Below are 25,440 nucleotides of genomic sequence, written 5' to 3'. Positions count from 1 at the left end.
GTTCGCCGGGTCAGCTAGTTAGTAATAAATATTGAACCGACAATAATTTTATTTATATCGTTTTTTCAATTACAATAATATATTATTATACATAAAACAGTGATATTAAAAATAACTTGCACGTGATATTTTATAAATATTCATGCGAAATTTAGATTTAAGCATGATTAATAATCGGCATGTTGATTTCGATACGTTTCCCAATTCCGTCTCAGAAACGAATAAAACGTTAATTCACGAATCCGAGATTGGGAATTTTTGCACCCTACAACACAACAGTACCTCGTACCGCCCATATTTTCCTTATTCAGACCACTTTTTAAAGTTTTCAACGTGTTTTCATTTTTAACTAGTAAACCGTATTTCACAGCTGATCGCACTCTGACACCCACGTGTTGCCTGAATCTGCCACTCGCCGCGCCACTAGAGATATCCAAGAGGCCTATTAATATTAACTTTATGGTCACAACTAGACCTAATCAAAGGAGAAGACCCAACGCCCATACAATTTTGGGCTAATTTTATAAGTGCCGGCCACGGGCCAACTCAAATAAACCCATTATTTTATTAGAATACAAGCTGTCCCAGCAAACGTTGCTTTGCCATAATATAAAGTATTTCGCCCATATTATTTTATTGAAGTGACTAAATAAGTATGTCGCCATGGCAACGACCATCGCGGCTATCCTGTCACACAAACAATGGTCGCCGTCAGTCTCGAGTTGTAATAATTTGCTATTATTTATTGAACAAATGCACTTATCAATATATAAAAAGTACCCAGTAGCCGATTCTAAGACCTTTTTTTTTTTTTTTATAACAGTGGGAAATGCGTTACGCATTCCCGACGGCCCGGGGGAAAAGGCCGCCGGGATATGTGGGACTCCCCAGGTGCTGTGGTAAGGAAGAGCACCCAGGTTTACCCACTAAAACCCACCGGTGCCTCCTCCTCCGCTTGTTGCTGGGCCGCCGGACCCGCCAGGGGCGAAACTGCAGCGGCCCAGTTAGCGGCGTTTGCTTCACAGCAACATCCGCCGTGCGACTGCCTGTCTACGACAGCTGCCGCTATCTCCGGGAGAGCAGTCCGAGGCACCGGACGCTCTTCAACCGGTCGAGCTCGTGCAATGGGCGGCGGATTCCCCAATCCGTCGCCCGAGCCCATTTAAGGCGGGAGTTGGCGCTCGTATTGAGCGCGCCTACGCCCTCCTCGCCTTCTTCTCATGGGGTCGGCGTCCTCTTGGGCCTCCCGAACCCTCTCGGCAGCCTCCTTCTGCAATAAAACAGATTCGCAGAAGGTGGAGACCGCTTCCCAAGCTTCTCTCGACCGGACCATGGATGACAGTATGGCCGGGAGAGTGAGGTCAAGTCCAAGTACGGCGCAGAGCTCCACGCGCTGCTCGACCCAGGCTGGGCAATCCACGAGCGTATGCTGCGCCGTATCATCGTCTGTGTCCGGGCAGTGGTGGCAACGGGGCGTTGGCTCCCTCCTAGCCGTATGGTGCAGGTAATGACCGAAGCAGCCATGCCCGGTCAGCATCTGCACCATACGGTAGGTAAGGGCGCCCCAGGGACGTGCCATCCACTGTTGAAGTATGGGCCGGATTGCTGCGACCACTTGACGGCCGGCAGTCGGCGACGCCATTTGGTCCTGCCAGGTGCGCATTAATATAACGCGTGCCTGTCGGCGCCATCGGGTTGCCAGATCTGGTGGCACCCGTTCCCCTCGTTCCTTGTATTCGGCTGTACGAAAATATACCTCCGAAAGTACACGAGCCTCCAGGTCCCACGGGGGGGACCCTGCCAGTGCCAGGGCCGCTTCGCCAGCTACCGTGCGATAGCCGCGAATTATTCGCAGCGCCATAGCACGTTGCGGCCTTCTTAAGAGCGCTCTATTTTGGGCGCTTAAACGCTCTGCCCACACCGGGGCTCCATACAGGGCCATTGACTGGAGGACACCTGTGTAGAGCCTCCTGCATAAGGACCCCGGACCTCCCATATTGGGCAGCAGACGTCCCAGGGCCATTGCCGTCTTCTTAAGTCTTGGTGCCAATCGGCGGAAATGTTCGGTAAATGTCCACCTTGAGTCAAGGACGAGGCCCAGGTATTTCATCACCGATCCGATTGGCACATCGATTTCTCCGATTCGGAGGGACGCGTTCTGAGGTGGGCGCTTACGGGGTCCATAAAAGAAAATGGCCTCCGTTTTCTCGACTGCGACTCGCAGCCCTTGCGCCTCAATACGCGCTACCATCTGGGCCGCGCCCACTCTCGCCAGACGTATTGCCTCCTCGAAAGATTCTCCGCAGGCCAGCATGTAAGTATCGTCTGCATAACAGACGAGGCGTAACCCGCGGAGAAGTGCCGCCCGTAGAACGCGGTCATACCCGATGTTCCACAGGAGTGGGCCAAGAACTGACCCCTGCGGAACCCCGCACCACGTGACGATCCTTATGACCCGTCCGCTGCGTCCAACGACTACTATGGTTCTTCGTCTCAGGTATCCTGCTACGGTACGGCGCAGATAAAGAGGCAGCCTATGGTAACGAAGACCATCCTCAATTGCCTCAAATGGCAAGGTGTTAAAAGCATTGGCGATGTCAAATGATACCGCCAATACCACTGCGCCGTTCGCCGTTCGTTCCTCGCAGAACTCCTTGACCTCCATGATCGCGTCTATGGTCGAGCGTTGTGCGCGGAAGCCGAATTGTGCTGCGGATAAATTCGGGCCTTCCTGCTCAAGGTGTTTAATTATCCTAGACGCGATCACTCTCTCGAGGAGCAACACTATCGGCCTATAAGCCGAGGGTGAATCCGCCGGGCGACCGTCCTTTCTGAGGAGGACTAGCTTTCCCTCTTTCCAGGGTTGAGGAAACTCCGACTGGGTGAGGCACGCGCTGAACAGTTCTCGCAGCCTCTCTTTTAGTGGTCCCAAAGCCTTCACCCAAACCCGTCCGGGAATTCCGTCCGGGCCGGGCGCTGTCTTCTTACCTCTCAGCCTTAGGATTGCCGCATCCAGCTCACCCTCTGAGACAGGCGGGATTTCTCCTAGCGGCGCCGTCTCGTTATTAGTCGGTGAATCCGCCCCCGTAACAGTCGGGAAAAGCGCGGACACGATTGTTGGGAGTTGCTCGGGAGGTAGCGTCTCCAAAGCTGGCGGGCCGCGGGCGATCTTATTGCGCACTATTCTATATGGGCGACCCCATGGGTCCCGATCAAGTTCCGCCAGCATTTCCTCTCGTGCCGCCTCCTTTGCCTGCTTTATAGCCAGATGGAGGGCACTCTTGGCTGCACTGTACTCAGATCTGAGTCGCCTCTCCAATGACTCATTGCGCGTCCTTCTACGCCTTTGTCTCTGGTAAGGTCGGCGTGCCCTTATGCACTGGTGCCTGAGCTCCGCAATCGTGTCCGTCCACCAATAGACCTGCTTTCTTGCAGGAGGACCACGAACGCGGGGCATGGCAGCATCGCATATCCGGGTCATAGCCTCTCGGAACCAGAGTGCCTCCGCGTTTACATTAGCAGGAAGCGTTGGTCTTGGCGTCCAGGCCTCCACTTCAATAGCCTCGCTCAGCGCTTCCGGGTCCAATTTGGTCAGTGACCATCGTGGGAATTCTGATGCACTTTCTAGTGATCTTGGAACCGTCCGGATATGGTTTGGGGAGGAGACACAGAATCGAATATATAAGTGGTCCGACAATGTCTCGACTTCCTCCTCCACCCTCCAGTTCTGGACCAGTCGTCGGACCGCGGGGCTAGCGAAGGAAAGATCAACGATGGAGCTCCCCTGCGGTCGAACGCATGTTGGTGCAGCCCCGCGGTTTAAAAGCGACAGGCCGGCCTGAACGCTCCATTCCAGCACGGCATCTCCCCGAGCGTTGGTCACAGGAGAGCCCCATGCCTGGTTCTTGGCATTGAAGTCACCGGCGACCAGAGCAGGTCTCGGGGCCGCTCTTAAGACTGCCGCCAGCAACTCATCCAGAAATGCCTCAAATTCGGCCAGCGTTTTGTTCGGAGAGAAGTATACTCCGAAGATCGTATACTTCCCCCGATCCGCCGCCACGAATCCTCGGCCTCTCTCCCGCACCACGAGTGGGGGGCCGGTGTCACTGCAGTATATAGCGACGGATTCCGTCAAGTCCCCAACCCAGGTGTTGCGGGCCGGGACCAGATAGGGTTCCGCTACTATGGCGATATCTATTTGCCACTGCACCAACGCTTGAAAAAACAGATCTTGGGCGCCAATGCAGTGATTCAAATTCACCTGGAGCACTTCTTTGGGTCTACTATCCATTATGAATGACTATGTCTTCGCCATGTCGGTCTTGTGGCCGACCCGCCGTAGGGGGATTTTGTCTGGTTCTGTTGCGCCCCTTCTTCGGGGGAGCGCACCCCTTTCCTCCTATTGTGTGGTTGGCATTTCGCCCAGCTGCAGCACAAACTGCGCAGTGGGGTTTAGCCGTGCAGGACGACGATTTGTGCCCGTCCTGTCCACATCGGAAGCATAAGCCACTCCTGTCCACTTCCGAGGTGCATTGCCGCCCGGTGTGACCGATTTCCAGGCAGCGGAAGCACTTCATGGCCTTCGGTTCCATAGCCTGCACTCGTGCTGAGCTCCAACCTACGAGTAAGCGACCCGCAGCCACCAAGGTGTTGGCGGCAGCCACGGGGCACCTAACCCACATAGTACCCGTTCCTCCAGGACCCTGTCGGACGTCGCCCCCCTTGATATGTTCCAGGGAGCAACCCGTCTTCGTTCCAACCGCTGCCAAAACAGTCTCACGAGTGACCGAGTCGTCAAGGCCGGATACGCGGATATCCGTGCACTTGACAGGCCTGGCTACCCGGGCAACGCCAGCAAGAACGAGCCTCATCTTATCGGCGAGACGATCCGCCGTTTCGCTGGTCGCACTGGGTGGGAGTTCCATAATTTGAGCCCCCGTAGCCGCCCGCCTAACACGAACGCCCTCCGTCAATCCTAGCTCCGCCAAGTTAATCTCTTGCCGGGCCTTCATGATGACGTCACTATAGGTGGCACCCCGCTCGACCGCATCATGCTGCAGTGTAATAACAACTGCAGCCGTAGCGGGCGCTGTGGGCCTCCGTCGTCTCGTCCGCTTTTTTGGTTTTGGCTTTTGGGAGATTTTTTCAGTCTCTTTTGGCCGTGCCCTTGTCGCATCCGAGTATGTGGGGTTCGTGTTCGTCACATTCGGTAGCGCTTTCTTCTTCCCCTTCCTTCGTACCACAGTGTTCCATCCCTCAGAGGGGCCAGGAACTGCAGCCACTGGAGGAGCCGGCTGTTGATCTGCCGGTTTCTCCTTTCCTGCTCTTTTCTTCTTCTTAGCTTTCTTTTCAGATGCTGGTGCAGATGTCGCCGCCGGAGTAGAAGCCACCGTCCTAGAAGGCCCTGCCTGAGGGATGGCGGGCCAGTCCTTTGTCGGGTGAGTATCCTTTTCCTTGCTTTTGCCGTCTGCTGCCAGTGGAGGACGTAGCCTCTTGGCTGGAAGCAGCCGGTCTTGCATGCCCTCAATGCGTGCATTGATCATGTTCGAGGTTCGCTCCATTATCGAGCGAGAGAGTTCCTCGAACATGACCCGCAGATTGGCGACCGTTATTACGGAGTCGTCATGTTGTACCGGGTCCTCCGCATTTGCTGGAGGAGGTGGTCTTAATGGCGCCTTCTGGGCCCGACTCACCTCTTCTCGCAATCTCGTTAATTCCTCTTTGAGGAGAATGTTCTCGGCCTCGAGTCTCAGTGTGTCCTCTTTTAAAGAGGCAAGGCCGCTGACCGACTCCTCGATCTTGGCCTCACCTTCCCTCAAGGTCTTTGTGAATGTGCCCTTTAGATTGCCGCTTTTGGCGCGGACCATCTTGATCAGCTCAAGGCCCTGCTCCCCAATGGTCTTGAGCTTGGTGGCCGCCGGGAGTCTGTCAATCGCCGCTCGTTCCGCCTGGGAAATAGCCTCCTTTTCCGCCCGTCGCTGCGCATGCTGCAAGGCTGCAGCGACCTCTTTTTCCGCTTGAAGTTGTAGGTCCTCACACTCCAGCTCTAAATAGTGCTTCCTCATGGCAGCCACGCCTACGTAATCCCCTGTGGTAGGGGGACGTCCACGTCCTCTTTTGGCGGTCTTCTTGCGCCGGTTGTCCGACCGGATGGACCGCTCAGACCCACCTTCATCCGAGCCGGATAACGAGAGCGAGAGCCTTCGTTTTCCAGCCGTGTTTCTCCCTGCTCGATCGCGTGATGAAGCGCGAGAGCTGTCTGCGGTTCTCATGGTGTTAAGAGAACCATCCGAATCGTCTATCCTTTCCAAACGTACTGTCGGAGTCCGTGTGATAAGCCTAAGTAAGTCGTCGTTTTCCGTATTCCTGTCCGTTGCCGGTGCGGTAAGGAGCACCGGCCCCGGACCATCGCGCGTCATCGCGCCTTCCTCCCCACTCCTCGCCGCAGCAGCGGCCATCTCCCCACACGCAGTGTCGGCACCCCCCGTATACGTGGGCCAGACTCCTGGTGGTGAACCAGGAGTGCGGGATTCTCCAACAGAGTTGGTACCCGCCCGGGGACTTATTTTTACATTGCGCTTCTCCATATTAAATCATTAAGGCTGATCCGGCCTGACCAATTAGGGGTGGTTCTGCCCCAGTGCCCTTGCGACGTAGACACCCACTCGTCACGCAACCCACAGCCGGGCACCAGAACCCTGGTTTGGGGACCCACAGGTCCATCCATCACGCAAGCACTCACCGATATATGCACACAAACACACACTGATGTATAGAAGGAATAAATATAATGAAATTAGAGGAGAAAAGACGTTGAAGAGATAGATCATATATAAAATATAAGAAGCAAGACAAGATAACTAATAAAAAGAGGGAAAGATTGGAAAAGACCGGCGATCAGCCACCCTGAGTACCTCACTCCGTGTAAAGGGCGAGGTGGCGCACCCAGGGGCCCAGGGACACCAACGCGGAGGAACCGGTATCACCCCCAGCCGATTCTAAGACCTAGGTAAAAATCAGTAAAGCCGTTTCCGAGGAGGTAACTAACATTGTGACACGAGAATTTTATATATAAGATAATCTAAGGAATAATTATTAATTTTTATTAATACACCAACGTTCTAAATCAAGTCTTCGAGTTGTTAATCAAGGTCAAACTATTTTTATATCATAATATGTAAGTAATAAAACTTGTTTAACTAATTAAAAACAATAAGTAATCGATCCCAATGCCCATATCCGAGTCATAGAACAGATTTAAGGTCAAATACCTACAAATGATTTGGAAAAACTCAAAGGAAGGGGAAACCTCTACGTGCTTGGGGATACGCACGGAATCTGCCCAGTATTCCAATTTCCAAGTAAGCAATAAGTTGTGCCCTGGGATTTGGAGGCTGCCTCACTGGTGTGTTCTATTCTGAACAAGTGTTCTGGCAATGCCGGACCGAACGAGACGCTGGACAAATCACAAAACCCGTCACCTGACATTACCCGGCGATGGCGGAAATCGCCAAGGAACGAGCGCTTGACCTTTTTGTGATAATATCCTTTAAGCCTGACTGGTCTTTAATTTATTAATACAGGTTTTTTTCGGGGCAAAATAATTTTAACAAAAAAAAAATATTAAAAATTAGTACGTATATATAAGCATATTTACCCCTCCCCCCCCAAGTAAGGCCGGGGGCAAAGATTCCCGCATATTAATCCAATGACACTCGAAAACTGTATCTTTAGTTTAGGTTACAATAAATTCACTTTTAATTAATAACTTACTTTGTTGCTAAAAAAGGAGAATTAAAACTCAATACTAATGACGCGACGCCATTTTGCTTAACAACTTTACCAGGAAGGGGGGGGGGGGTTTGGGGGGTCAGCCCCCCAAGTAGGGGCAGGGGCAAAGCCTCCCACATATTAATCAAACGACACGCAAAATCTGCATGTTTAGTTTTGGTTACATTTATTTCACTTTTAATAAATAACTTACTTTGATTGTAAAGAAGGAGAAGTAAAACTTAACACTAACGACGCAACACCATTTTGCTGGTGGGGGGGGGGGGGGGGCTCTTTGGTCCCCTTAGAGGGGTGAGGGGGGAAAAATTAATACACCAGATGTTAAGTTGGAAGAAGATAAATATATCTGCGAAAACCGTATTCAAATGGGATCAGTAGTTTTCGTGTTAAAGAAAAAAGTTTGGTACAAAATCTTACCCCCTCTTTTGACACCTTAGAGAGATGGGGGGAAAAAATTTTGTACACCAGATGTTAAGTTGGAAGAAGACAAATATATCTGCGATAACCGCATTCAAATCGGATCAGTAGTTTTCGTGTGATGCTGGAACAAACATACAGACAGACAGACAAACAGACAAAAAACTAACCACAGTTTTGGCTTCTATAGCGATGTAGTAACAGCCACCGCTTATTATTTTTTGGATATCTTTAATGTACAGAATTGTCATTTCTACAGTTTTATTATATGTATGTCACATGTATGTATAGATAATTAATGTGTGGCTATCTTCTTATGCAAATAATATAGAAAATTTATAATGTAAAATCACTGTAAAACTGTACATACAAGATACGCGCGCGCCACACACATAACCCTCCTGGCAGTCGGGTAAAAAAAAATATCCACAGTCGAACATAATATAACCTCCTCGTTTCCGCTAGGTATATTAACTAAGTTATGAACATTTAAACTATGATCTTCGTAAACAACATTCTTTGCAAATAAATAATAATTATGATTATTAGCATGGATAATTGAGTGATTAATCACTTTGTTGCAAACCTTATTTACACGGCCAATTCTTGATCAGTTCACATCTTGAGTTCATAAGTATCGGTCGTATCATGGAGGCTCTCCCTCATCACGGGTACTTGGAGTTCCACCGCGACAGCCTGGAGGTGGTGCGGCGGGGGGTGGGGCTGCACCGGCCCGGGGAGATGGCTGATGCCGTGAGGATCCTCCAAGACTGGGTCAAACAGCAGGAACACTTACTAAAGAAAGATATACGTGGGTACAGTATAGTAAATTAGATGATGAATAGAATAGGGAAGATGACAAGGTCAAAGATAAGCGAAAGTGTTCCCAAAATTTCAGCTTGATAGCTTTTTCATATACGCCTTCAAAGTTGGATATTCAAGTCGATTTTTTTCAATTATATTTCGTAATATTTGTATATCATTCGATAACTTATGTAATTTAAAGCAACTTTTGTTATGAAAGCACTTTCATAAACGCAATAATTAATATACCTGTCGAACAAAGTTCTCCCGCGATGCCTACAACCAACTTAGGTGACGTCATAATCGAGTAGCATTAATTGGTATGGAGCTTTGTATGGAGCATTTTGGACAGTATGAGATGTTTGAATTGTCATAATATCTTGGTGAATTTTTAAGCTATCAGACTCATTCTTTCACCAATGTTTCTATTTTTGAGAGGTCTTTCAATTATCAATAAGAAAAAAAAAGTAATCATGCCTATATTGTTTATCGAGCGGGATCCTTACATTCTTATTTTTTTTGTGATAAAAACTCTCCCATGTCGTTTCTCAGGACACAAAGTGTATTTTATCACATGCGCCTACTGTTTTTTTTGTTAAGTTTGCTACAACTTGTGCGGTCTATCACAATTCACACTAACATTTTAAAGGCGAAAGTTTGTAAGATTGTATGTTTGTTAATTCATCACGTCTGTGGCGGTACTCACAATTCCCCTAACATTCCTGCATCGCGCTATCGAAGTTTTCTAAGTGGGCTCCGGCCCAGGCCCGGATCTACGTTTTAAAAAGGGGGGAGCAGAATCCCAATTTGCCGCCCTCCAAGCAAAAATGTGCGTTTTCAATTGGTACTTAAATAAAATGCTATGATTGCCCAGCGACAAGGGGCGCCTCCAAGTCTTTTAATAACAGATATAATTCTGCGAAACAACGTTGACGGAGTAGCGCGGTGGGCCACCGGTGGCGCACGCGGCGGTGAAAAAAGCGGCAAAAGTTTGGCAGGTGGCCTCCGGCCGCCCCCCAATCTTTGCCGCCCGGGGCAAGTGCACCCTCCTCCTTTGGCCGCCACGCACACACGTGACGTGGGAGAGCCATGCTTCGGCACGAATGGGCCGGCTCGACCGGAGAAATACCACGTCCTCACAGAAAACCGGCGTGAAACAGCGCTTGCGCTGTGTTTCGTCGAGTGAGTGAGTTTACCGGAGGCCCAATCCCCTATCCTATTCCCTTCCCTACCCTCCCTTATTCCGTTCCCTTTCCATCCCTACCTTCCCCTATTACCCTATTTCCTCTTAAAAGGCCGGCAACGCACCTGCAGCTCTTCTGATGCTGCGAGTGTCCATGGGCGACGGAAGTTGCTTTCCATCAGGTGACCCGTTTGCTCGTTTGCCCCCTTATCTCATATAAAAAAAAAAATATATATAAAAACACACGTCTAAGCGGCTGGAGCAATTTTGCTGAAATTTGGAATGAAAACACTTTGAGTTCCGGGAAAACGTGCGGTTCCCGCGCGATAAACAAATTTTGGCGCAACGGACTTCCGGGCGACATCTAGTGGAACATATTTTCAGACCCAGTCTACCTGGAGACGTTTATAGTGATGTGCAAGGGTTCCCTGGAGCGTGTCAAGGCCGCCCTGGACAGGATGTGCACAGCACGGACCCTGCTGCCACACTACTTCGACCCTTACGACGTCCTAGCAGAGTTTCAGCTTGTAAAGGGTAGAAGGTGGGTTCAAATAATTATAATCAAATAGATGACGCCCGACGTACTCCGTTGCGCCAAAATTCGTTAACATTTTTCCAGCATAAAAAAAAAACTTTGGTCTCTCAGCGCTGCTACTTTCCATAAACTGTATATTGCACACGGTGCTGCTCGCCAGCCCCCCTAGACAAGTGGCAAAACGCTAACGCTACAAAATGTATGCGATTTGACATAAGTCATCGCTTCGCTAGCGAATACTAATGACAAATCCATACATTTTTACATTTTGTAGCGCTAGCGTTAGCGTTAGCGTTAGCATTAGCGTTAGCGTTTTGCCACTTGTCTACGGGGGCTGCCCCCCTAGAAAAGTGGCAAAACGCTAACGCTAGCGCGCGTCACTCGTCAGTTCTGTTATGCATGAACTTGGCTTGACACGCTACCGCGTGTCTAGGTAGGGGACTAAAGTACTATCACTTAGTTTTGTTACACCTTGTAGTACTATTGCTCATTATAATAAACCTTCAAGAAGAGAGCGTATTCCATCTTAAAGGCCGGGAACGCACCTCTTCTGATGTTGCGAGTGTCCATGCGACGGTAATTGCTTTCCATCAGGTGACCCGTTTGCTCGTTTACCCCATATTAAAAAAAAACCCTTCTCAGCTACGTGTTTCCCCTGCCGCAGCCCACGGAGGACCACTGGCGCGTGCTGGTGTGGAAGTTCGTAGGCCAGCTCTCAACGCGGGAGGTGGAAGCCATCTACAAAATTATATTCACAGTGAGTCACTGAAACAATACTATTTTCCCCCCTAGACAAGTGGCAAAATGCTAACGATAACGCTAGCGCTAACGCTAACGCTACAAAATGTATGGATTTGACATTAGTATTCGCTAGCGAAGCGATGACTTATGTCAAACCGCATACATTTTGTAGCGTTAGCGTTATCGTTTTGCCACTTGTCTAGGGGGGCTGTTTAGGTTACTGGCGCCAGTAAATATTATTATGTTCTACCTCTCTTGCCTCCAATTTATGAAAAAGTTTGTATTTATTAACGGCACCCAATAAGACTTTTGGTAAAATTATTTGAAAGCACAAAAGAGTTTAACTTTTAAGTATAGCTTTTATCGCGCGGTTTGAGCGTGGCGACCGAATGGAGAACTTCCATAACGAAAAACACCTAACATTCGTCTAACGTCGAATTTCATTTCGGCAGACTTCGGCTCAGTGTGGCTCGGGGTACGGCGTTGCCAGACTTCGGCAAATTGTTTGTGTGCGTGCGACGTATGCAAATTATACCTGCATAAGTTGATAATAAATGCTATGCAATAGTATTAGGATTACCGCGGCAGTCCCCGAGTGGCACACGTACTTTTATATGTACGAACAGAGAAGTTGATTCCTTGTAGTTTGGTCGCGTTCGATGCCTTGATAATTTGGCTGTAGCGATATCGAATTTTCTCAGCAATGACTAAAGCTAAGAAATTAAAGTTCATTGTCACGATTCATCATGCCTTTGTCTTTGAATTACCCATAGCATAACGCGATTGGTCAACTTTTATAACACAGATCAATCAAAAATACCTCTGTAAAAAAGGGATTCCTATAATTTTGACAACAGAGGAGAGTGATTTAAGCTTCCAAAATTTGTACATAAATTGGTTCAAGCATACACTTTAATTTGCCCATGGCTGATATTATTAAATATATTTATGGTTTTTAAATTACGCGACAAAAACCATTTTGTCGCTTACGCCCTTTCCATTTTTTGCTGCTCCATTGCTTGTTTTTTACTTTAACGCGGCGTCACGTTAAGTCAAACCCATCCGACAGAGCTAACATTAAATTGACATGAGCTGACCAAATGACGTATAGTCCGTCAAGAAAGTGAAGAAATTAAAAAGTGGCAACATCGTAGTGTCATCCCTTTCAAATCAATCTAAGAAAAAAGGGATGACACTACGATGTTGCCACTTTTAATTTCTTCACTTTCTTGACAGACTATATGTTCGTCAACTGCCTAGGAATCAATTTCCTCGATGGTATTTGCAGACTCTGGACTACATTAAGCGCTACGACTACCACAGCGGCGCGACTATCATATACGACGTGTCAGAACTCGACCTCAAGTACATGCTCACCAACTTAAACCTCATGGAGCTTAAGAATTTCTACATGACAGTATTGGTGAGTTTCCCTGTGTGGGTACGAGTATATACGTGGAGGCCGGAAAGGGAGATATTCCGACCGAGCGAGGTGGTCTGTGGAATACTGTTTCCCGTTTACAATCATACTTATCTGACAGATACTGTATACCGAAATTGTGACAATCATTTAAAAAATCTTAACTACAGTTAGATCTAAAAGTAGAGCGAATAGAGTCGGAGTACCCCAAGGAAGTATACTTGGTCCACACTCTTGTTCTTCATTTACATATATAAACGACTTCCCGGATATTACAAATTATGACTGTACCCTTTTTGCAAATGACATTTCTGTATTAATAAACTTTGATAATGATAATAAAAATAAAACTTATACTGACATTAAGTACATAATTTAATCAAGTCTGTAATTAACTGGATGAATAATAATAACTTAAATATTTTATTTTATTTTATTCGGAAAACTTACAGCATACTAACAATAACATTAATTTTGAATGCCAATTACAAGTTTCCAGTATAAATCTGACCAAAACAAATTTTATTGAATTTAAATATATTGGGACTAAGCTCTGCAATAAAATAATATAATATGAAAACGAATGTATTCTTATGACAACGCAAACGATATAATATAAGATATAAGTGTCGATTTTATAATTCATTTTTATACTTGAAAATAAGCCCCGAATTGTTTCATTTTCTAAAATTAAATGCTACTTACATTATATTTCCGAGAATTCAATCTGAGCAAAAACACGATATCTTAAAATTTTCTCGATAGAAAAAAATCACAAAGATGCATCTAATTTTCACGAATTTACCATAACCGTGCATTGAACTAAGTTAATATTTTAACACATTGTATAAAATTCTATCATTGAGAGATCGACCTAGCGGATTTTTAAAATGTTGTATATTTATCGAGTTATTGAGAAAAAACTAATTTGGCTATGAATCCGCGTCGTTCTTTTTCACCTGGCATTTGAAAGACGGGCGTGAGCGTGAAGAGAGAAGGACGATGTTTGATTTTTGGGGTTAGTCGCCCTCTTAAATAGGAAAGCCCACATATTATATCTGCATAGAAAAATTAACTGATTTGTATTTGTCCCGGAAAGACTTAAACAGGTTGCATCGATGCTTACAGTGTTATCGGCATATCATGGATAGGTAGCATCAATCATTAGGTATGGTGAATGGTCCACTACTCTGGGGCAACTCGACGGACGTAGGGGTTTTCATGGCACAAAAAAAATGTGTGCGTGCGATGTGTGACCAGCCACCTTACGAGTCCTGTAAACCACCGTTTCAAAAACTATAATGACTCTACCGAGTATGTACATACATAATTAACGAATTAGTTAATTACGCAAAAATAAATTATAAGACTATAAGAACCTCATTACGACCTACTGTATTACACTTTGAGAGCAAATAAATAAATGAAATGAAATGCAACGGAAGAACAATAGGTACGCTGCCGTCGATTTCTGCAATTAAATAATATGTCTCTAATTTCGATGTTGTGCTCGAAATTCTTGTTTAAGCGTCATTGCTTGGATGTGCTTTCTGTGATTCGCACCATTTTATTATTTCAGGAAAGTTACGCGCTCAGAGTAAAGAAGATACATGTTATAACAGCGTCAAAGATAGTCTACACTTTCATCAACTTCTTCAAACAGTTCCTGAAGAAGAAGATAGTGGACCGTCTGATGGTGCACGAGAGCTGGGAGGTCCTGCAGCAGTACTACCCCAGACACGTCCTGCCAAAGGACTACAGCGGAACTGAGAGATCTTTGGATGAGTTACAAGGTAGCTACTAGCTAGTATAATATAGCTTAATTTTTCTTTTTGGTAGTATGCCAATTGCCTATAATAATAGGTTGGGGAAAAGTCTTTTCGCATTATAGTATGTATGAACTTGTCATAAAATCGCACGCTACCATGTTTTGACTGACAAGCCTATCTATACCATGGAGGTACTATAGACTGGAGAGAGCCTTATATCGGTGTATAAGCGTCAAAAGCGTGTAATGTTATGTCCTACTTACTAGGACATGACAAAGGAGTCGGTCTGCATATTTTATGTAATAAAAGTGTTATTAAAGGTTTTTAGTGAACATTTAATGCTAGATATTGTTGAGATTTTTGGTTCCGCTAAATAATAAACCATAAAAATGGTCAAAGAATGCCTCAAACACGTGGATTTAACATTAAATACGTAAGTTTTGAACAACTTTTTTTGGGCTTTTCAATCGGTATTTTTGTAAGCTAAAAAGATAATTTATAAGTTTATTAATCCCTTATTCGTGCTATATAAGGCATTAGTGCTAAAAATGTCACATCAATTAATAATTTGGCTATAAAAATTGAATGGTTATTTACGTGTGCTTACGGATTCTCATCACTTGAACTATAGTTAATCGATATTATGAACTAATTGACTTTCTTTCCTGTATCATAATGTGCTTCGAAATAATCGACAAATAGAAATATTCAAGAAAATAAACGCACACTACTTGTATGAAAATAAGCACAAAATGGCCACGCGATGACGGGCTAAGACTACATCTATACTATATACTTTATCTATCATCTATACCTACACACGAGTTATACTCATTTGTTTATGGTTGAACTCTGTAGTCAAATTAAAAATAGATTTCTTGTTTTTTTTATTAAATCTGAAATAGTCATTGATCCTTTAAACGGGAAGCCAAAAGAAGAAGATAATTAAATTTAAGGTCGAAATTCGACCAATGGGCGATCTCTAGTCTAGCTTAATGGGTAAAAGCAGCAAGGAAAACATACCTACACATTACACAATATTATGTTTAGTAAAAAATATTTTTTGAAAATTTATTTTCTCTATTATCCATGTTTTGATTCCCAGACGATTTTATCGCTCAGCTTGCTTCAGAAGACTACAGGGAGTACCTACAGGAATTGTCTGCGGCCAGAGTGGACGACACTCTAAGGCCGACCAGACCGGACGAGGACTGCGGGACATTTAGAACTCTAACTATAGACTAGAATTACCTTATGAATTATAGGCCTGGTCTGTTTTGGAGTAGGTACGGGCCAAGTATTATTGAAATTGAAAGTTATTGGCAAACAATATTTTGCGGATACGCTAATATTGATGTTTGATGTGGTTAATGCGATTAATGCAGCTTTGGTACCGACATGAACATGTACATCTGGTTTTATAGTTACCGGTTATATATTCGGCCAAGTTTTTTTATTTAGTTTATATTTAAATACTTAGTATGGGAGGTAGCAACGTTTTCGAGAACTTTTTAGATGGATGCTCTGTCTCGTTCTCGACTTATATACTTACTGCAACCGTCTCTCTCGGACTATAACTAGCATAATACTGCAATACTTTTCATGAATTTTTCATTTTACCCAATATGTATTTCAATTTTCAATGCTTAGCAACCGAATTAATGTCTGGCAATTTTTTTATCTTTAAGTAAAAAACATAATGTTAAAATTTAAAATTACATAGTTACAACTTACACAATACTAAAATGATTTTAAAATCCAGGATTATCACCTGGACAAGAAAGATCGCACTAATAAACGCAAACACTACCGACAGCCAGACCGCCCAGACTAACCGGCTGGCTGATTATGTATCTTGCAACAGCAATGCGACAGGCGTAAATCGTACAAATATCGCTGTCAAACATAATTTTTGTATTATGTATTAGCAACAGCGACGCGATAGCGGACAATCGATGGTAGCGCGCTCAAGCGAACAATTGAGGAACTAAAAGTGCATCGAAGCTCGTTGTAATGAAAAAAATCGGTATTACGTATGAGTGAGATCGCAACGCGACAGCAGATAGCGAGCAGCTAGCAAACAATTTGAATTGTCAAAGAGCGACAGCCCATATAAGTTGTTGCTAATGTATTTTTGATATTTATTCTGCATTAATTATTACACAAAAGTTGAAATCAAAGTGTAGAAGTGTATTAATACTTATATGTATTATTCACATACAATTTGACATAAATATTTTTCGTCATTCTTTTCTGTTTTTTGTAGGTTATTTGTTTACAACGCTTTCGATATGTCTCGTGCTTTTCTCATTCGGAGCAAGAATGACGACATACTTATCACAAAATCAGCCGACCCTGAAATACCTACTTTCTTTTCGAACGTTGCTAGCTCCCGTACCAAAAAGAGTTTGCCAAAGAAATACTTTCCTTTCGTCCAGTCGTGTTTTAATATATTTATAAAATTCGGTTACTTATTATAGGCTGGTTAAATAAAAACTTTAGTTGTTTTTGCAACAACTATTGTAGAAAAAATTACAAGTTTGTTGTAATTTGTATCAAACAATAGCTATGTACTTAATTAAAGTGTGAGAAAATAATTTTATGAGGATGGTATGAATTTAATAGATAAATGATACAACAGTATAAAGTAGATTTTATAATTAATTTAAAATGTAGTTAACGAGTATTCGATAACATATTGTATACTTACATTCATTGACCATACAAAAATTATCAAAAACTAGCGGTACTACGGAACCCTATATTGCGCGTGGCCCGACACGCACTTGGCCGGTTTTTATTAATAAATTATTTAGAAATGTTGATATTTATAGTAAAGTTACTATTTACCAAATATATATTCAATAAATAACTGTTGTTTTACTAAGCCCCCGGCATTGACATGACCATATAACTCAATTTATTTAATTGATACACACTAAGGGTGGGTTGCACCAACTTACTTTAACCATAACTGTAACTTTAAGTCCAGGCGCGCACTAGCGGCCAAGCCGCGGCGGCCAATCCGCGGCGGCCATCGAGATAGATACCCAAGCAGCCAAGCAGCACAAGTATATCTAGTGAAGCACCATGGGCGTACCCAGGTTCTGGGCCAGGGGGGGAGGGGGGGGGGGGGGGCAAATTACGCAGATTCTCGGCCAGGGGGGGCAAATCAGATTTTTTAATTAGAATTTTAATTAGAATAAAAAGTTAATAATTTTTTGGTGTAAAAATATTGTATTGTAAACAAATGGAGAAAATTCGTTTTGTTATTTTTAATTTTTATAGACGAAAGTACTAGATAATATACTTAGTAGGGACAGCAACATGATCCCTGCCCCCCCCCCCCCCCCCCCCCCCCCCCCCCTCGGTACGCCCATGTGAAGCACTATTAGTTATTTTATAGAATTAAACTTGATATTCTTACATAAGAGTCAATAATCACTGAAGATATCCTGAAGATATCCTATATACCGAGTTCAGTAAAAATGGGCACCTGTTTACCACTATAATGACAATTAGAGCAGCATAAGAATTCATCATTAGATAACGATAAGAGCAATTTATATTTATCTATAGGGAATATGTACAAAACTATTATAAGAACATAATAAGAGGCACATAAGAAAGGAATTAGGTTTTGTAGCCAACATTAAGATAACGCAATTACTCTACTGATGTTCTAGTGGTGAATATTTTTAAAACCACTAATAATCAAAATCAAATCAAAATCAACTAAATAAAAACATCAACAAGAGTTACTTCTTTTAAAAAGCATTTCCTATTTTCTAATGGCTCACCTTAGTTAAAAGGTATTATAAGTTAAAGGTTTACCTAATGGCGAAATGAAAATAAATAAGTAAATATATTTTTTATGTTTCGCGCGAACGGAGGGCTAAAATTCCCTGCCGAATTTATTTTATCGTAAAAGTCCATGAAATAGTTTCAAAAAACTTATGGGCCTATTATATTCGTAAATTTAAATTATCCGTCGTATTCTATTAATAAAAATGGTCTCTAGATTAAATTATCTATAAGTAAGTCTTGATTAGAAGATTTACTCCTAAAATTGAGCTAAAGGTAATTTTAAGAGCTTGACAAGTCAATTTGCACTTTCACCAGAAAAATTAATCTTTCAATAGTATAATTGTTCTTAAGACCATTCTATCGTAATCTATAGAAATAAATATTTGTAAACTATTTTTTCTCATAATTATCTACGAGAGTATGTCAGACTGGCATAAGAAGAATGTGTTTTGTTCGCGGTTTTGGTGATTTTTCAGTGCAATACCATAGAGAACCAATATTTCTGCTGGCCTTCCTGTTTTATATTACTTATTGTCATATAGTCCAAAATATATATATATATATATATATATATATATATATATATATATATAGCGCTGAAAGACCAATTTTTTTTTTCACTTTTGTATGGGGAAACTCGTGACGCTCGGGCCCTTGCCCATACAAAAGTGAAAATTTTTTTTCGTCTTTCAGAGCTGCTACTTTCACAGTGAACTCTCTACAAGGAACACGTACACACCCTAAAGTATTATTACTAGTATTTGTTACACACTGTATATATATATTTTATTAAATAAGGGGGCAAACGAGTAAACGGGTCACCTGATGGTAAGCAACTACCGTCGCCCATGGACACTCGCAACATCAGAAGAGCTGCCTTTTAAGAGGGAATACGCTCTTTTCTTGAAGGTTTGCAGGTCGTATCGGTCTGGAAATACTGCTGGTGACAGTTCATTCCAGAGTTTTACAGTGCACGTTTTTATTGTCTGTAAGAAAATTAATAGGTAATTGCTGATTAAACGTATCTTTAAAGTTGATGTGACTGTCTAACGGCAACTTTTTAGGGATCCGTAGGCAACAACGAACCCTTATAGTTTCGGTCTGTCCGTCTGTCTGTCCGCGGTTTTTCTCTGAGACTATAAGGCCTACAAAGCAGCAATTCGGCATGAATGTACATCTTAATGACGCCGACAAAATGGTATATAAAATCCTTAAAAAAATGGTGCCTCCCATACACAGCAAGCGGGGGTGATTTATTTTTTCCGCGTCCACCTCACCGTGTCTCATCATCACTCACCGATGGCCGCTGCGGCCTGGCCGCTAGTGCGCACCCGGGCTAACTATAATTTTAACTACAATGCAAAATGTCAAATATTTGGTTAAAGTTAAAAATGGACGCCATCAAGACGCCATAATTATTTAACCATAACCATAGAGCTCGACAAGGCTTTAAATGAACGTGGCGAAAAAAGGAACTAACGCTGTCATCATATAAAACGCCATTTTTGACAGTTCTCCTTTACCAGCAGCGGCCCCGTCCACGTTCTTAAAGCCTTGTCGGACCAGCAACGTCTTCTGTCAAATCCGCTTTGAGCGGGACAGTCCCGCTTTCAGGCAGTCTGTCCCGCTGGCCCCCGCGAGGCCGAAAATGTCCCGCTTTTGCAAACAGACCAAACGACAATAATTTAAAAGTATTTTTATGTTTGAGATGCCTGTGCAATACCTGGAAGTAACGTATACGGGGAACAAACGTAATTATTCTACCATATTTTGCTCGACATCAATAACTAGACGTTCCGCGCAGCTTCGCCCGCGTTTTGAAATTTCACAGACAAATTAGCCCACAAAAATATCATGTAAAGTATAATCCTTCACGTGGTCTACTTTTTTCTATCTGTGCCAAATCCTCAGGGCGGATTTAAGAGGATGACCGTACATGAGATGTTGAAAAGAATAATTAAGCAAAGTTGCAATAAATTCGTTGCCTTGAAGTCCATAAAGGCGTTAGATTATAATATTATTAAGAAACAGCTTTTCCTGATATTTAGTCTAAAGCACGTAGGAACGAGCTTATGAAGTATTGATACGATTTTTTTATAAATCTATGAAAAAGTGTGTCTCTTACCATTGAACGCTAAGGTCATTGAACAGATTTGGAGGATATGCAGGAGATGCTTTGCGTTCCTGGATATAACGTGTTATCGTGCGCGATCCTTCCCCGCTTACTCCTATGCAATTGCCTATGCCCTAGGGTCTGAGGGGGCACCATAAAAGTAAGGTTCAAAGACCGATTCTAGTTGACATACGGATAGGATCTCGGAAACCTCGCGATCCTGTTCGTTAGAAACGCCATACCTTTCCAAAAGAGCGTTTTCATTTCGATTCCGCTCTGAACTTAGATGGTGCACTAAAAAGGGATAGAGGATATCACTGCACTTGTTACTTTCCGCAAGGAATTAACCAGATTAATTTCAGAAGCAATACCGCTCGCATCTCGGTTTCGCCCCGAGAGAACACTTCTCCAAAAACCTGGTTAAAATTATAAAAAAAATCCTATTATTTTCACTTTTGCCGAGCAAGTCCTACGATCTATGCTTTCTAGATAAGTAATAAGATAAAAGGATAATAAAACTTCCCAAACCGGTTTCAATGACGGTGGTAGGTTTCATTGAAACCAGGCCAGCGCAGGAGTAATTTTTATAGTGCACAAGTGTGTGCGCAGTACACAAGAGCACTCTCTATTCCCTTTTCTCTCATAACCCATTGGGACGGAAGACCGACACGACTCGACCGGCGAGAGATCAAGCGCAGGACCGAATTTTTACATGCCCATCCGACGCATGAATCATCTTAATTGTCAGACAATCAGGTGATCAGCCTGCATTGTCCTAACTCCTAACCAAACTTGGAAATAATATGTTTCCAACGCAGGAATCGAACCCACGACCTCCGAGTCAAGAGCCACGCTCTTAACCACTGGACGACGGAGGCGTTCGATAAAAGGATAGGTAAAGTCGCAAATAGTAATAAGTTAAAAAATCTTACATATCTACACAAAAACATTTTATAAGTATTACTTGTTGTAAGTAAAGTATGCATCGTGTTTAAAAACATACAAAAACTATTTAAAATCCCCATTTTACTGCAAAAACTCACCGAAAATGATCCCGAATAAAACAACAAAAGGCTTTGATCTTAAGTTAACTTAAATTAAAGCAGTCAAAATTATCCGTCTTGTGCAGTGGTTTAAAGGGTCAAGGAGTTAGAAGGGCTCCATATCGAGTAACTGGATTAGCGCGACCTTAGCCGCTAACCACCACTTGCTAGCCAGAATTATAATATGCAATATAAATAATATTGTCTGAATAAAATATGTAATTATTATAATAAGTTTCCTCTTACACCGCTTTCGGTCATAGTGCCGAAGTATGTGCGCAGTACACAAGAGCACTCTTTCAGTGCCGATTTTAGCACTACCAGCGCCCGGGGCGAAATTTCTTCGGAGCCCAGGGTACTGGTGGTGCTAAAAATAGGGCGTCTGCGGCGCCCCATTTTATTTGCCTTTGGCGCGCCATTTTATCCGGCGGGCGGGCGCAGTAGCTACTGCACTTTTTTAACCGACTTCCAAAAAACGATGAGGTTATATATACGGCTGTGGATATATTTTTTTTTGTTACTCTTGACTCGTATGAAGTATCCCAGTGGGCAGGACTATAGTTGCAAAACTTCTGAAAAATTCCGAATAATTCCGGAATACTTCTGGGAAAGTTTCTTTAAATTTGAATTATTCAAAATGAATTTAATAAAAAAAAAATATGAATTTTTATTTAACCTGAAAAATCGTATTTTGCATCAATCATCGATCGCCGCCGCGCATAGAGCGTCGCCCGCCGGCCGCTATCACCGCTTCGCACGCGCCGACTGCCACGGCTCGCACGACTCGCTCGCCCGTACGAGCGGGCGACGGCGGTGCGGAAGGGAGATGCTCCCCGGAGAAGTTTTCCCTCACCCCGCGGAAAGATTCGTACCCCTCATTCGAATGTTTCCGTCGAATATTTCGCCGGAATAATTCAATGGAAATATACGTGTTTGTTTGTGGTTTGTGGTGGTTGAGTGAATTATTTGTTCAGTGGCACATTACGTACTTAAGTAAAATATAAATTGTTTATCTATACCTACTTCTAGGTTTAATATTATAAATGCGAAATTGCGTCTGTTTGCCTGTCTGTCTGTTACCTCTTCACGCTCGAACCGCTGAACCGATTTGGCTGAAAATTGACATGGAAATACGTTGAGTTCCGTGAAAGGACATAGGATAGTTTTTATCCCGGAAAAATGTACGGTTCCCGGGCGATAAACGAATTTTGGCGCAACGGAGTTGCGGGCGTCATCTAGTTTTATCATAAATTAGTAATGGCCAATGGGATTGATTAATCTATACTTACCTACTTATTACTTAGGTACTTATATCCATACTATCCATACTAATATATCCTATTGTCAGTAAATCAGAATAAAAACCATAAAAAATAAACGAACTTATATGATTAGGTATTATCAAAGAAAAGTAACAAGCCGTTACCAGCCGCTATTTATCGCTAGTAAAGATAATAAGCCAAAAAAGCCGTTTCTCGCCGCTTGGCTAATAATGTTAGTAACCGGCATCACATATTCTTAGATACACAACTAAAGATAAATAGTTTACAACTTCCAAGCGCAATTTTCCTCGTTATTTTTGACAGTTGAAATATTCCCAAAGTTTCGGAATATTTCGGAATACTTCCGAAGTATTCGACGGGAATAATTCGGAATCTTTCCCGCCAGCATCTATAGGCAGGACGACCGACACGACTGGCGACTGGCGAGAGATCAGGCGCATTTTAAATTTAAAAACAAGGACTGCTAATATATTATACTTCAAGAACCTACATAATATATATTTTGTAGAACTGTATATTTCATTTACGTATGTCCGCTGTGTTTTAGTTTTAAGTTTATTTTAACTTAGCTACTAAATGTCGCAATAAAACCGAAAATGTTTTGTAGTCGGGAAACCGAAAAAACCATTACAACCATTAAATTTCAGATAAACTAAATTTACGCAAGCGCACTTGTAATATAGGGTGATAACGTTTTATTATAATTATATTTTAAGTTAAATAGTCATTATTTTAAGTCAAATAGTCAGTCAAATCAGAGAAAAATATACAGACCTACAGGATGCCGTTGTCACTAATAGGATATAATATTATGAGCGTAATATTTTAGGGGTTTTAGCTAGGGGGGAGGGCAACATACCTACCTGTTTCGAGAAGATGGTCGACGTGGTATATTCACAAACAAAAACTCATGAAAATTTACTTTTATTAATCTGACTGAAAATATATTTTGTTTCCGACACTTCATTTTGCGCCGAATAGGTAACACGTTTTTAATTCCCACTTGCCAGGAAAATTGATGTTTATTTTATCTTCTAGGGGGGATGCCCCCCTGCCCCTACACATACATGGGTACACCCATGTATAATATTATTACTGAACTGTTCCCACGCTAGAAGCTTGCTAGAAGCATTAAGCAGCACCAGAACAGACACAAAGTTTTTTTCGACGTTTGACAATGTTACTGTCAATATTCTGAGATGAGGAATGTATTATGTAGAGCTCGACAAGGCTTTAAATAGACGTGGGTGACATTGACGTTAGCGCTGCTGGTAAAGAAGAACTGTCAAACACATGTCAAAAATGACGTTTTTGTATGATATAATCGTTTAGTTCTTTTTCTCGTCACGTTACCAGATTATTTACTGTAATTTTCTTTAAAAACACCTTTGTGTAATATTCTCTATTGTTGTTATCTTCATTGACAGCTACGTCACATAACAATGATGTGCCAAAACATCCCTTTCCCCATATAGCATGATAATAATAATATTATGTTCTTACTAGTTATTGTACTATGTTATTATGTAAATTTCCGCAATTATATTAAAATATGGTATAATTCTATCTTATGATTGACGTCTGACATAGGCCGCGTACAACTTAAAGATCGCCCAATAAATACTGGAGGGAAAAGTTTGATTTTCAGGTCTCTTTGGTGGGGTAGGGACTAAGGAGTGAGCAAGGCGCGTAGACCCACGCATTATTGGTAGACCAGTGATCAGACGGATCCGGGATCGGTATTGGTAGATACCAATAGTAATAATAATAATCGTAATCTTACGATTATTATACCGTAACACGTTACGGCCATGCCACACGACGCGGTGCGGCACCGCTCCGGTGTCCGTCCCACCGGACTACCGGCCACACGGTGAGTGTGGTCACTGTGGCACCGCAACGTTTTGCAGTACTGTAGCAGCGACGGGCTCGGGCTCCCCGCGTCCCCGCCTCATCTCGATTCCGGTGCGCGTGCGGTGCAGCACCGGAGCGGCACCGAACGCGCCGTGTGCCATTCCATCCGTTTTTATATGTAGGACACCGGAGCAGCACCGGTCAGGCGCCGTACCGCCGCCGCACCGCATCGTGTGGCATGGTCCTTATTGGTAGGTGATAAACAGATAGATAGATAGCAGACCCACGTCGTTTGATGCTAGTGGTGATCTGTCGACTGGGTCTGACGTAACGCAACCTTACTTAGGTCCCCCATCTCCTGAATCAACTTCTCTGATAGTACACATACACCGATTACCACCTCTAGTTTCGTAGAGCGTGGAGCGATAATAAAGTTGTGTACAGTGACGGATTAACCCTTAATCAAATTAAACAACAGCCTAGGCCCTAGGGCATCATGTCTGAGGGGGCATGAGAAGGAGCACAAAAAAATTCGTCCTTAGGGCACCACGTCCCACTCTCACGTCACAAAAAACCACACCAAAAAAAGTTTCTAGGAAACAAAACTGATGTTGGGGTCCACAGGCATGGATTGCATAGGGCATCAAGTCGTCTTAATCCGTCACTGGTTGTGTACAGCC

General features: G+C 43.4%; 1 protein-coding gene across 1 annotated transcript; it reads left to right on the top strand.

Annotated features, from left to right (window-relative positions):
* The first annotated feature begins 8,834 nt into the window (after positions 1-8,834).
* Positions 8,835-16,323, top strand: LOC121736389 (alpha-tocopherol transfer protein-like). Its single transcript, XM_042127561.1, has 6 exons — positions 8,835-9,019; positions 10,580-10,736; positions 11,373-11,487; positions 12,760-12,894; positions 14,471-14,684; positions 15,766-16,323. Exons 1-6 carry the CDS (start codon positions 8,857-8,859, stop codon positions 15,903-15,905), a joined length of 924 nt encoding a protein of 307 aa, XP_041983495.1. The 5' UTR covers positions 8,835-8,856; the 3' UTR covers positions 15,906-16,323.
* Positions 16,324-25,440: the final 9,117 nt, after the last annotated feature.

This window comes from Aricia agestis, chromosome 19 (assembly GCF_905147365.1).
Source record: "Aricia agestis chromosome 19, ilAriAges1.1, whole genome shotgun sequence".
Taxonomy (NCBI): domain Eukaryota; kingdom Metazoa; phylum Arthropoda; class Insecta; order Lepidoptera; family Lycaenidae; genus Aricia; species Aricia agestis.
This window is presented reverse-complemented; position numbering and strand designations above follow the sequence as displayed.